Source organism: Nothobranchius furzeri, chromosome 12 (assembly GCF_043380555.1).
Source record: "Nothobranchius furzeri strain GRZ-AD chromosome 12, NfurGRZ-RIMD1, whole genome shotgun sequence".
Taxonomy (NCBI): domain Eukaryota; kingdom Metazoa; phylum Chordata; class Actinopteri; order Cyprinodontiformes; family Nothobranchiidae; genus Nothobranchius; species Nothobranchius furzeri.
This window is the reverse complement of record NC_091752.1, coordinates 27,184,990-27,199,484: the sequence shown is the minus strand read 5'-3', so window position 1 is coordinate 27,199,484 and position 14,495 is coordinate 27,184,990. Positions and strand designations below refer to the sequence as shown.

The following is a 14,495-nucleotide window of genomic DNA, read 5'->3' as shown; positions in this document are numbered from 1 at the left end:
TTCTTGTGCCCTTATGAAGCCACAGAATTATTGTGTTTTACTTTAATTTCAGACGAAGCAGGCTAGACGCTAATGTTGAGCTAACAATGCTAACGACAAATTAGAAGCAAATTGTAGGCTTTAAAAATATCTCAAGCTACTATTTCAATTACTAACAACTCAACATTACAATGGAGTGTATGTGTGAAGTGAATAATCAGTCAGTTGTGGAGTTTTACCTCCTTTAATGAGTTGTTCAGCAAGCTAAAAGCAAGACAGCAAACAACCACACTTCCTATAATGCCAGAGAAATATTACCGTAATATGTGTAGTAAGTGCTGCCTACGGTAAAATACCCAATACCCAGATTTGACAATGTATTTATCTACTTATCAACTTACTGTGTATGACTCGTCTTTGCTCGCTATCTAGAATCTTCTGATGCTGATCCGTAGGCTAAAGCCTAATTTATATTCCTCTGTCAGCTCCACGAAGGAGAGGCGCGCATGCATTAACGGAGATGTTTTGCTCTCTGACTTGTTGTAAAGCAATTCCTCGCCAGGACAACAGAGGGAGTAGCGCTGTTCTGTGGTATCCTGTCATGTATCCGGTCCAAGATAATGCATTTACTAGTGTTTTTATGTTGTGGGGTTTTTTTTTTTTTTTTTTTTTTTTTGTATTTCAGAGACTTTTAACAAGGACAAATTTGTCCCTCATTGTCCTCCACCTCTTCATGCACTCGCCACCTCTAAACCCACGTTTTCCATTATTTCCATCCACTTGCAGTGTATCTTGTCACTCCTCCAGTCACGGGAGAATAAAATGTTCATATTAGAGTTTTTCCATGAGGGATTCTTCAAGCTTCTCTGTGTCTGCTGCTAGATATGCTCGGCTCTCTTTATGTTTTTGATGGCACAATGGTGTAGACGACAGCGGTATCCCGACCAATCACAAGCTTGCGTTCTCCTTCTCGACGTTTAGAAAAGAGAGCTCGACTTTGTCCGTCCTTGCAAGCCTGTCTGAGAGCCCCTGAAAGGATGGATAATGGCGTTGCGTGTGTCCGTCCTGACTGAAAAGTATAAATTAGGCTTAACTGGCAACAGCCATGAAACTCACGGACCGGCAGTGAGAAAATGATATTTCACTTAGGAAAATCGACTGCAGTAATCAAATTTGAACACAGCATGTCATTCTTACTTCATTCTTACATCTTGAAGCAATTTTCTTGAGCCCTTCTTTTTATTTTCCCCACTACATTTTAAAGCAATTATCTGTGCTAGGGCTGCACGATATTAGGAAAACCTGCGATATTCGATAACAGTGCTTAATATTGCGATATCAATATTACTCACGATAAATGAACAAATACTAAAGTATGCAGTGTTGATGTCGTCTGGCGTGTGACGTCTGCTCTGGTTTCAAAGCAAACAAAAAATAATGCATGAATTCCATTACAACATACCATTTTTATTGCAAAAATATGCAGCTGCAGCTGCTACTGTATTAGCAGCAAAACAACAAACTGCATGCATGCAGTTTCTCAGCGGCTTTAAAACATCACCTCCACCATAAAACTTTTTCTGATGCTCCAAATACAGAAAAACATCCCTTACCAGGGTTTTTTGAATAAATAAAAAAAAAAATCAGAAAATAAGTTTAAATGTTAAATAATAGTTAACATCACTTAAATGCAACAGCAAATTCTCTCATTGCTACTGAACATTTTCTCCACTTATGTGGTTATGATATAAGGCTGTTGCTGTAATTGGGAAGTGATCTGTGCCGGGCCAAACTAGGAGAATATTAAGATTTTCTGAGGGAAAGAGAAAAACAATTGTCTACCTTTCAGAAGAGGAACCGGCAAAAAAAAAACTACATGGAAAATATGTGAAAACGTTTGTTTTTAACCCCAAATTGAAGAAGTTTACCTAGATCTTAAAAAGCTGCTCAGATGATGAAACTGCAACTATGATTCTGATAACAAGCTAACAAATTGAACTAGCTTCTCTAAGATAACCGGCTAGCAGAGCTTCTGACTGACAGTTTATGTGCAGCAGCAAATCAACTATCCTGATTAACAAGGTTATAAAAGCTCATAAATGAAAAATCACTTTGATGTGTGGGGGAACTTTTCCAGGCCCTCTTTAGCAGGGTGGGACTGGGAGGAGAGTCCTGTAGCCTTTTAGCTGGAAGCTAACCGGAGCCTGGGGCTAACGTCACCACCCGGAGGAACACTAGCGACATGGAGGTAGGTGGGTTGGTTCACCGGCACGTGTCGGAGTCAGCCCGGTTATTATCAGCTGCTTAACGACACCGAGCGGACTCGCGTTTATGTTTGAAAGCAGCGCTGATTCCAGAAACCTCAGCATAAAGTGGGTTCGTTAATCTGAGCCAGCATGACAAACAAGGGAAGCGAGCCGCAGCGGAAAGCGGGGGCGGAGCGGAGATAGTGGAATTTTGGGATAAGGGTCTACGTAGGGGGCGGGCGTATTACGTGAACGGACCCATCTGATTGGCCGCATATCAGAGGGGCTACATTTGATTGGTCAAATAATACTTCCACGTAAAAAACAGAGCTGGTTTACAAAAAGTTGATATATGACACGGATGGAAATTTTTTAACCAAACATTTATCGCCGTTTTTGACGTGCTTTGCGATGGCCCTATCGCACGTCCTGTTATCGCGATAACGAAAATTTTTCTATATATTGTGCAGCCCTAATCTGTGCTTTATACTCCACTACATTTTCTAAAAAAAATTCTAAAGTAATTTTAAATACCACACACACACACACACACACACACACACACACACACACACACACAATAAATATTTGAGTGTTGGTTGAATACTTTTAATTTTTTACTTGTAATACTTTTACTTAAGTTAAATGTCACACTTTATGGGGCTTTTGACTTTGAACTTTTACTTAAATACTTTTTCTACCCTATTATTTTTACTTTTACTTAAGTAAAAGAAAACAAGTACTATTTTTAAACACACAAAGTAGTTTGTAAATCTGTGGCAATACATTCACAGAAATGTTATCTAAACAATTTACCACAGTGACATAATTTGGTGATATTTCATGTTGTGAAAAAAAGCTGTTTATTAGGTGTTTACTGAGAGATTTTTTTTAAAAGGGAAATTTTTTCAAAAATTTCCCTAGAAACTTGAGCTCATGTCCTTGAGATACAAAATGAACGTCATGCTGAAATGACAGGATGTACCAGCAATTTATGAATTTACCATAAATACTGCTAGTAGAAAACACACCAGTCCGTCCTGTTTGTCCTATTGTTTTCTCTCCTGTAGGAAACAGCTGTCATAAAAGCTGAATAACACTTTTGAGTAGTATTTAATACTTTCTAATCTGAGATTTCAGTGGTTTAAAGGGGTTATTTGTGTTTTTATAAATATTTAACTTAATCGATTTGTTTAAAGGTGCATTCTGAAGTAAGAATGACATCCTGTGGTCAAATTTGGCTACTGTAGTGGTCTATTGCCCATGAGGGACTTACTGAATGATATTCCATGAGTTTTGTGGCTGTTGCAATGGAGCAGCGCCAGAAGAATGAGAACCAAAGACGAGTCATACCCAGTAAGTTGATGAGTAGATAAATATATTTCACTGTAATATTGAGTTGTTGGTAACTGAAAAAGTAGCTTGAGATTTTTCTAGAGCCAAATGTTTGTTTCATATTAACCGTTAGCATTGCTAGCTCAGCGTTAGCCTCTAGCCTCCTTTACCTTTTAGAGTAAGATAAAAGGATGCCGTGGATTCTTGGAGGTACAAGAAATACCTTTTGGGTCGCTCCTGGTTCTGGTATGGAATGTTTACAAAACACTGCTGTGGTTGCGAATTACAAATGCAGGAGCTGCTGTGTTAGCTAACGCAAAATTTGCAACCTCACATTCTCAAATATTGTAAACAGTGGCTACATCCCTCTTTAGTTTTTTTAAAAAGAGAAAAACTGACCGCCAGCCAGCTGTTTCAATGTAACCTTCCTTCCAACATGATTGAGATAGATTGTTTTGTGATTATTTCACTGTAAAATTCGTATTTATTGTACCTTTAAAATGTCATATTTTGATGTTTCTATTATGAGAAATAATGAATAAACAACACATTTTATTATCCACATCATTTATTTTGTGTCAAAGGCTTGAAATGTGAAGTGAAATCATTTAAATATTTACAATCTGAATTTTTTTATTTAATCTATTATTTGCATGTAAAATAAGATTTTTTTAAAAAATCAAGCATGTTGAAACTGAATACAGAAGATCATCAAAGGTCATAAACACATTTTATGATTTTTTTATAAAAAGTAGGAAAATTAACTGGTAATAACGTTTATTCCACTCCACATCAAGCCAATTTTCCTGGGCCAGTATGTGCTAAAATGACCATTTACAAGGTAGATGACAAATCTCTCCTCCCCCTTTGAACAGGATACCCTGTTTGCAACTTGCTTGAGCCCCATATGAATACATAGACGCCCCACTGGGCACTGGAGAGCGTAACCATAGATATGTATACATCTCTGTGAGAATAACAGTGTTGCCCCATATTGGATGGGTCTCCTCACTCTACCAAAGTCAATGCAGAGGGGCCAACTGTTCCTGTTTTTGTGCAGCCTACGGTTGCAACCACCTGCATAGCCTACTATTGAAAACAGATCATGTGGGATTACTTTTGACCTTTCTAGCCTACCTAATGGGATTTTGTAGTTTAATTTACTTAAATTTATTTTGTTTAATTATATTTATATTTTAATTGTCATGCCATACCATGTGTCTGATTTTTAGAAAAAGCTTGATATAATGTGTTTTTTAGTTGGGTAAGCACTTTGTTCAGTAGAAATGAATGCACTGGGGGGTGAATAGAGACCCATTTCGATGGTCGTCGGGCGCTACGGCAGCTCCAATTGACTCTTTGCACCTACGTCACCTAATCTTTATGGCAATCCATATTTACACCTCAGAACAGATTAGCTATACCTGGTTAGTAAATTGTAACATGTTAATCATAAAGGAGCCTCAGAAGAAACAAAGAAATCAATTATTTGATCAAGATGAAGAATTAAAAAGAATGTCCGACCACAAAATGAGTCAAACAAGAGTCAGCATCGGGAGTTTTCTGAATTACGAGAGCTCAGAGACATGACTCCTGCATATTTTAGATAATGAACACAGCTGATTTGTTTGATTTAGTTATGAACTGCTCCTGTAGACACCAATGAAGGCTGAGTAGACATTTCAGGTGTTAGATTAAGTTGTTAAAATAACGAACACACAGTGAGGAGAAAAGTTTCAGTTTAATTTTTTTGACCGTGAATTAAAATGGACACTAGAGGGTGCTAAAAGCAAGCCAGGCTTGCAGAAACTGTTCTCCGCCTCAGATCTAAACACCTAATACGGTGATAAGGTAAAAAGAAAATGAGATTTTCTGTGTGTGAAGCTTTTTTCTTCAAAGTGAGTTATTTTTGGGATTTCATTTAATACTTTTTTTAATCTCTTAATTTTCTCTGATCGTCATCAACTTCATCAAGAAATCCCAGATGATGTCATAAGTTACAAGGACATCTGTTTTTCACTCATTCACTATTGTAGCGAATAGCACAAAATAAACCCCAAAAAGAAGAGAAACAAATGTGTTCAGATCAGAGACAGTTATCATTCACATGGTTGCTGTTTTTTAAGATCTCCTCCATCGAATGGCAGAAAAAATGGAGTGCAGGAAGTAGAGAAGCGTGGACACATGTGACATAACCTGAAAACATACAAAGAGACAGAAATGAAAACATGACACAGCTGGGTTAAATTCCACCTGTATTGTTTCAAGTAAGTTTAACAATGATTTTTTATAGTATTTAATTTTCCTGGATTTGAAAAATGGATCCTGCATTGGTCTCTATGTAACTGGTTTTGAAGGGGAAACATTTGGAGGAATTGTTGTGTGTTGTTGTTGTTGTTGTTTTTTGTTGTTTTTGCCAAACTGAATCGAACAGCTTCATGTGTCCTATTTAAAATTTGACTAAATGTATTTAAAATGATTTATTTATGGGCAAAATCTCATTTTTACCTAATCTGAATAAAAATGAGATTTTTTTGTAATTTGTTGTATTAATGCTAAAGTTATTGTATATTTATAGATATATTTCTGGATTATGGAGACCTTTTGTATATGAATGCCCTGCTCCTTTTGTGTGGAACAGGCTGCAGGAAAACTGAATATTAACCAAGTTTATGTCCTTGAATACATTTAAAACCAGACTGAGAACCCTTGAGATGGATTCCCTGTGTTGTAACTACCTTCTGTAATTTTGTACATAACATGTCTGTGTAACTGAAAAAATGTTAACTAAATTTTGCTGCCTCTTGGCCAGGACTCCCTTGAAAATGAGGTTTTTAATTTCAGTGGGACCTTCCTGGTTAAATAAAGAACAAATAAATAAATAATACAAATTTAAGAGCATGGATGTAGTTTTGACTTTAGAAGTGGGGGACACACAACCGACATGAGGATGGAGGGGGGGGGGTCTTTCCAGTAAGTATACAAAAAGTAAGCCATATGTAATAGGAAACAGGTTTCAACACAAGTGGTTGAGTGTCTATTAGCAGCTGGCTAGAAGAAAACTTCCTTCAGTTAAACTCTGAAAAGACCGAATGTCTGATATTTGCCCCTGAGACTTGATCATTTATCCTCTGCCGTCAAGTCAAACTTGAGGAATTTGGGTGTTTTTGACAAATCAATGTCTCTTGAAAGCCACTCAAAAACATTGGTCCGTAACTGTTTTTATCACTTAAGAAATATCTCCAAACTGCCAAGGTTGGTGTCAAAACATGAACTTGAAATGGTCATCCATTCCATCATCTCCTCCCGTCTAGATTACTGTAATGCACTCTTAATGTGTTTTAACAAAAAAGCTCTTGATCGCCTTCAGTTGGTCCAGAACTCTGCAGTGTGGTTCCTAACTGGAGCAAACAGAAGAGCACACATCACTCCTATTCTGATGTCTCTGCACTGGTTACCCGTTAACTTTAGAGAAACCATTTTAGAATCCTGACTATAACTTTCAATGCTCTACATGGTCAAGCTCCTTCTTATATTACTGAACTGTTTAAGCCTTATGCTCCAACCTGAGCCCTCAGGTCCACACACCAGAACATTCTAGAAGTTCCAAAGACCAGATACAAAAGTCGAGGTGATCGCTCCTTCCAGACTGTTGCACCTAGACTTTGGAATGATCTTCCTTTATCCTTACGTAGCACTGACGGTCTGGACATTTTTAAAAAAACAGCTAAAGAACCTTTTATTTAAAGCTGCTTTTACCTAAACCTTTTATTTTCTTATTTTTAACTCAAATGTGTAATCATCTTTAATTTTTTTTAAGATTGTTGTCACCGTCGTCGTCGTCTTCCTCCGCTTATCCGGGTCCGGGTCGTGGGGGCAGCATCCCAACTAGGGAGCTCCAGACCGTCCTCTCCCCGGCCACCTCCACCAGCTCCTCCGGCAGGACCCCAAGGCGTTCCCGGACCAGATTGGAGATGTAACCTCTCCAACGTGTCCTAGGTCGACCCGGGTGCCTCCTGCCGGCAGGACATGCCCGAAACACCTCCCCAGGGAGGCATCCAGGAGGCATCCTGACCAGATGCCCAAACCACCTCAACTGACTCCTTTCGATCCGGAGGAGCAGCAGTTCTACTCCGAGTCCCTCCCGAATGTCCGAGCTCCTCACCCTACCTCTAAGGCTGAGCCCGGCCACCCTACGGAGGAAACTAATTTCGGCTGCTTGTATCCGCGATCTCGTTCTTTCGGTCATTACCCAAAGCTCATGACCATAGGTGAGGATTGGGACGTAGATTGACCGGTAAATCGAGAGCCTGGCTTTCTGGCTCAGCTCCCTCTTCACCACAACAGATCGGCTCAGCGTCCGCATCACTGCAGACACTGAACCGATCCCCCTGTCGATCTCCCGATCCCTCCTACCCTCACTCGTGAACAAGACCCCGAGATACTTAAACGGCTCCGCTTGAGGTAGGACCTCTCTCCCAACCCGGAGTTGCAAGCCACCCTTTTCCGGTCGAGAACCATGGTCTCAGATTTGGAGGTGCTGATCCTCATCCCAGCCGCTTCACACTCGGCCGCGAACCTACCCAGCAAGAGCTGAAGGTCAGAGCTGGATGAAGCTAGGAGGACCTAATCATCCACAAAAAGCAGAGACGAGATTCTCCTGCAGCCAAACTCGACACACTCCACACCACGGCTGCGTCTAGAAATTCTGTCCATAAAGGTAATGAACAGAACCGGTGACAAAGGGCAGCCCTGGCGGAGTCCAACCCTATAAGTGCCAAATAAAAAAAGTTTCCTTGTTTACTTTCCGCTTGGTCCTAGTGCTCAACCAGTGTCTATTTAATATAGTGTATTTTTTATTGATGGTAAAAAGTGCAGGGGACAAAAATTGACTTGGGAAAAAGTGTGTGAGGGTGCCCATCCCCCCAAAAAAAGATGTCCATGTTTAAGAGAATGTGATCATTTTATTATCTTATTCTGGAACGAGTCTGTTTTTTCTGGATAAAGAAATGATCTCCAGTTCCCAGGAACTTGGTGTTTGATCCAGATGTTCCTGCACTTTTTATGTGATTTAGTGGAATAATTATGTGAAATAGTTCAGCTCAACTCTGACCTGCTGCTGTTTACAAGCTGCAAGTAAATCCTATACTTGCTGCAACTTCTTAGGATTTAAATAAGGGATTTTTTTATTTTTATTATGACAGAAAAAGAAACCCTTTAGTAACATTAGGGTTTCTGTTTTAAAACATAAAGCCTATGTGAAAGATAAAGCCCAAACCTTTAAAGTATTTAAAGTTTCTGTTGAAACGGGATGAAATTAGCAGACGTTTACGTGATTCAAATCTTGAATCTCAAATGTTTGGGTTAATTGTTAGGGCTTGCAGGAATCAAGTTGTCGATCTTAACAAAGCTTTGTTTTCACATACCACTGCAGCAATATCCAGTCTGTAGATTTTAATGTCCTTCTGTACATTAGTGAAGGTGATGTACGCCAAGATCACAGATGCACTGAGATAGAAAACCACCGCTACATGATGGAAACCGGCATCCTGGAAGAGGAGAGAGAGAAAAAAGGGGAAATGAGGGTTCAAATTAACAGAGAAAGAAATTTTTTCTTCTGTTTCCTTCTTTTTTTTAATATGACTAATTTTGCTTCCTTAATCTAAAACAGATCTAAATGGATGAAGTTGTGCAAAAGCTTCTTCATCCATCTATCTATCTCTAGCTGTCTGTCTGTCTGTCAGTCCCTGAGTCTCTTGTATAAAGAGTAGGAGTGTCTAACCAAGCCAGGCCAGATGCTGCTCTGATTTCCTCCACAGAGGAAGATGAAGAACCACAGAGTTGTCCCGATGAAGCAGAAGATGGACACAAACATCACCCAGCCCAGAGGGTTTGGTGGGTCAATGTAAGTTGATGCCACCAGGATCCAGACCAAACCCCCGAAGACCTTTGGGGACAGAGAAATGAGGGGAGCAGACAGTAATCAGAATGATCTTTAAAAGATTTCTATACCCGCTAATCCCCCCAGGGTCATGGGGCCATGTGCATGTAAATATTGGAAAACAAGAAAGATAATAAATACTGTTCTGCGGTGTTTTTGCTAAGCGACTAGTGAATCTGCAGCAATTTGCTCTGCATATTACATTGAGTACCTCACCTGTAGCTCATCATTCAGGTGTTTCTGATCAGCCAATCAACACAAGGTAAATGTCAGGTGTGCAGAAGAGAAGCCAGAGTAAATATTACCAGGGAAAAGTTTGTATTGAAAGTTAAAAAACAGGTTTCTCTTCTACAAAAGAAAACAGCTAAAGTAAATAATTCCTCTCTTTTCCTAAAACGTGGGTGGAACAAGTACAGAACTTATGATCAGTACAGTAAAACGCACCAAATCAGAAGCTTCTGACATGTTTGCTCATGACCTGGGCCGTTGTTTTTACAAAAACTGTCAGATGTTATTTCCTTTTTGTTTTGTTTTATTTCAATATTACTCACCTGATTGAAACTTGATAAAAATGACTCACTGAAGCAGCTTTTAAATCGATTCAGTATCAAATCATCACTGTATGGATTAATGTTTTTTGATGAGAGATTGTTGAAGCTCAATAGATTTAATGAGCCGTGCAAGCAGGCATATCAAAGGCTGAACCATCTATTCACGAGCTCCTCTTAAGCTGTTTGGTCACCATTCAACCTGCTGGAGAAGAATGTGCTAAGCTCTAGAGCAAACAATGGCTTTGCACATATTTCTCAGTATTTTACATTCTGTTAACTGCAGGATTTTATCTTTAGGTAATTTAAAAACATTTCTTCTCTCATGAATGATTTTATGGCTTCAGGTATTTTAAATGTGTTTGCTACACGAAAGAATGTACCACAGTAGGTGAACCAGTGAAGTAGAGACTGTTTTATTGACTCAAGTATTTGTTATGATTTAAAGTTTCCTTCACTTTTTCGTGAAAATACGTGTTTGTTGGAAAAGAGTGAAAATATGAAAGGTTCAACTACCTGACAGTGATGCAAGAGGAAGGGAAAGAGAGCAGCCCGTGCAACTGTGGAATCATTACATTACATACAATCACTGGTGCTTTACCATTTCAAAATCAGCTGTCCAAACCAAGCGGGAACCTGAGGGCCCCAATGTTGAAGTCAACACAGAAATGATAAATGTTGCAGTTCTTCCCATTATCCTCTAGGGGCTGGCACCAGAAACGAGCAAATTCTCATTGACTAATGTTAAAAACTTCACGGCAGACATAAACATGTTTTCAGCCTGGTTCAAGATTTTAGGTTTAATAGGTCAAGTTTACAGTCGTTAAAACTCTGACAGGGGTGACTTTTTTTGTGACTCTTCTGTTTAGGTGTAGTTAAATGCTTGAAATTATGAATAATTAGATTTGATTCATAGATAGCATTAGCATCAGAGCTAGCGGCTAGCTCCGAGGATGGCCTCAGCCTCGGCCTGACGTTACTAGATGTTCAGCCATTTCAACTCTGAACTTAAGTTTTGTCTGTGTGTTTGTGTTCATGTTTTGATGTTAATCTTATAATTATTTGGACAAAGAGGGCAAGCTGTGGTGTTGGTTGCACTAAGAGATCATCCAAGAAGTCTCTGCTTCATATTTATTAGTGAGTAAAATTATGTTTGTCTTCTTTATTTTGCTGGTTGACTGGGGGGAAACGCTGTGCATTTAACATTGCTTGGTCAAAGATGGGTTAAAATATGACATGTTGGTGGGGCTGGCTGGGTAATGAAACCGAAGCCAGGTAAGCTAACAGAGGCTAGCGGAGGTTTCCGGGCCCTGCTGGTCCACTGTGGTCAAAGATCAGCGAGGTCGCCGCTGCAGAAGGGAGGTTAACTAAATTTTGGTACCACGTTTCTCCCTTCAGCAGTGGCGGCCCTGCAGTCAGAGACCCACGAATCTACCACTCCATCCTCCCAGGGGCAGCCAAGCGATGCAGGCACCGGGCTTTTCCCGTCTTTCGATTTGGTCAGAAGCTGAGCACAGTCATTCTAAACCACCTGTAGACGGTTCAGGGAAGTTTTGCTCAGACAAGTGAAAAGAGAGTTGCAGTAGTCTAAGCGTGAGAAGATGAGGGTGTGGATAACAATGCAGAGACAGCAGCTGCTTTGCCCGGCTCCCACACGAGGCTGTGGCCGTCCCGGCTGCCTGTGGTGCTCTCTGAGGAAGACAACAGAAAAACTGCAGCTTTTTGAGTTGATGTGTGCTTCACTTCTGAGTCGCTCAACCATGCTTTTCTGGCTAAAAGTGCCCCAAAACCTCTGTTAGCTGCAGGTTTGCTCAGGTAGTTAGCCACCCTCATTGGCCCCAAGCTCCGTCCCGCACCGCTCCTCCGTGAGAGCGGGGGTGGGGTGGTTGTACACTTTCTGCTGCTGTTTCTCACCAGTATCAGCTGATGGAGGGCTCTAGTTTTGTTGCACCGTTCGTATCAGTGAACACAGTAGGGTCGGGGAGGGGGCGGGACATGACGCTTAGCCTGGCAGGTGGCCAAGCTAAGCCTGGCGGGCCACCAGGCTTATAAAGCGCTGGGGGAAACCCTGGGGGGGTCGCAGGACTCTAGAAGACACTATATCAAATACAGGCCATTTACCATTTAAAATATGAGCTTTTTATTAAAATGTTCCATATTTTAACTTTAAATAACTGACTGCATGAATGTGCTGTGGTAAAATATTGTATCACTTTTCTATGTTTTTGATATTTTCTAATTATATCAGGGTGTGACTTCCTCCCTCACAGCTAAACACATGAAGGAAACATAAACCCAACTGATCAAATTTTTGTCAGGCTTTTAGTTTATTCTGTTCATCTTCATGTTTATTTAGTAAATTGTTCAGTTTTGGGTAAAATAGGTGAAAACAGGGTGTGCTTTAGTGACCTATCATCACTCAGCTCCAGCCTAGGCTGACATAAATAATGTAATTTATCTCCTGTGCACCTTTTGGGTTGGCTTCAACTTACAGGTTTAGTACATTTCCATTCCAGAGCAGAAGATCATCTTGTGTAAGCCGGTTAAAAAACCTTGTAAGCTGATGGCTGGTTTAGATTTACACCCTGCTCTGCAACAACATCTGGGTGCCGCAGGTGTTTTTCCACCTGAGCCTCAAAGATTTTATCTTAAATCTTCATGCTCAGAAAAAAATTAATACTTGTGGGGAAAAAGAAAACTAGAACCTTTGATTTCTATTTTCTTACTTATGTGGAATAAGTCACTTAGTAAAACTGGCTTTGAGTGAATTATTTCAGCTAAAATTATACATTTTGTTTTTAGAAGCTAAGAAACAGGCTTAATTTAGGTTGAAATAACGACTCAGGTTGCTTTCTTAACCCAATAAAAGGGTTTCTCTAGTTGATGTAAACTGATTTTGGTTGATGTGTTCTTGTTGCTAAGGAAACCTGTTTTCAGATACAGTAAATGGTGCAGAAATAGCTGTCAGGATGATATGATGATTACATTTGTGATTTCTTAACCTGATTAAAAAAAAGAACATTGACAAACTATCGATCTGCAATGTTTGACCAAATAAATCCTATCAGCTCCTCTGATCTTCACCGTTGGTTAGCCGGTCCTGGAACTTTCTGAGCTGCTCTAATCAAATACTGAGTCCTGCAAAGCAAACATAATACAACGGATGTTTATCTCATTGGTGACTCACTTCTTCTTAGGAGGGACACAAAGAGAGGAAGAAAACATGATCAAAGTGATGCTAACCTGAACGAATCCGGTCTGATTAGATATGAGGAGAAAGATTTAATCTGAGATCTTAAACAAAAGAAACTTCACATGATGGATAAAAATAATTCCAAAAACTCACAAACTCAGGGATGAAGAAGATGTCAGGAAATGTGGTGAAAATCCTGGTGCCTGTAGGCAGAACATCAGCTGAAGTGGTGGAAGCCATAGCCCAGACTTCTGCACGTGTGTGTTTCCTCCAGAATGAGATGCAACAAAAGTTTTGTTCTGCGTTTTAAAGGGCGTCTTTCTCCTCCTGCACCTCCCTCAGTTTTCCCTCTACTCCACCTACCCATCCATTCCCAAACGACCTGTTTGACGAGTGCTTTTTAGCTGTTTGTGCAGCAGGACTTCTCCGTGCTTCTGTTTGCAGTTCTTATGTGCATGCCCTCATGTGTTTACGGTGTTTGTGTACGTCAGTAAAAATGGCATCAAACCTATTTACTCACGCACACACACACACACACACACGCACACACACACACACACACACGCACACACACACAGATTTATATATTTGGGGAATTTTTTTCACTGTAACACCAAATATATTTTTTCTAACAAACAATATGTCTGCATTAAAACTATTTTGAATCATATTAATTTCCCCCCTGACCTCCTCATGAGGATATATTACTAATTGACAGTTACTATTCTGGTTTTTCTTTATGTGTGCTTTGTCATCAGGAGGCAGGTGTCAAGTACCAGAAACGACAGGACAACAAATGATACCAGTTTTCTGGAAAAAAAAGAAAAAAAAAAACATTTGGTCCAACAAGATCAAGCCCATTTTATTGTTAATGGTGCATGTTTGAGGCTCTGTACCTGTTATTTGAAATGTATTTATTGAATAAAAGGTGCTGCTCACAAGTTACACGAGTGGTGAAAACCAAACAGGTCATGAAATTATAATTTGGAATGTAAAGCGACATATTATGACTTGGTTTCTTACGTTACAATAGTTCTATGGTTGATATAAAAATGTGTATGAAGTTCTTTGCACTGAATCCCTTTCAACATGAAACAATTTCAGTACTTTTACTTTGATCGCTTTCAGTACCTTCGAGAATGAGCCTTTTCATGGCTCTGTCTTAAAGAAAACAAGCTGGAGCTGGCGACACCCACCCGTCTCCCACTCAGGCTGCTTTAGGCTGAGAAGCTCCCATATTTGGGAGGGGCTCA

General features: G+C 39.9%; 1 protein-coding gene across 1 annotated transcript; it reads right to left on the bottom strand.

Moving 5' to 3' along the window:
* Nucleotides 1–5,282: 5,282 nt before the first annotated feature.
* On the bottom strand, nt 5,283–13,546 carry LOC107375883 (myelin and lymphocyte protein). The gene is made up of 4 exons (XM_015944695.3): nt 13,396–13,546; nt 9,343–9,507; nt 8,987–9,109; nt 5,283–5,756 (listed from the first exon to the last, which is right to left on the bottom strand). Exons 1-4 carry the CDS (start codon nt 13,480–13,482, stop codon nt 5,682–5,684), a joined length of 450 nt encoding a protein of 149 aa, XP_015800181.1. The 5' UTR covers nt 13,483–13,546; the 3' UTR covers nt 5,283–5,681.
* Nucleotides 13,547–14,495: the final 949 nt, after the last annotated feature.

What these genes read in the sequence shown, in the direction of transcription:
- LOC107375883 (XM_015944695.3), bottom strand. Translation starts at nt 13,482, where the DNA reads ATGGCTTCCACCACTTCAGCTGATGTTCTGCCTACAGGCACCAGGATT. An exon ending in TCTTCTTCATCCCTGAGTTT is followed by an intron (nt 9,508 to 13,395) that starts GTGAGTTTTTGG and finishes CTGTCCCCAAAG; the next exon opens with GTCTTCGGGGGTTTGGTCTG. An exon ending in GACTGGATATTGCTGCAGTG is followed by an intron (nt 5,757 to 8,986) that starts GTATGTGAAAAC and finishes GTATGTTTTCAG; the next exon opens with GTTATGTCACATGTGTCCAC.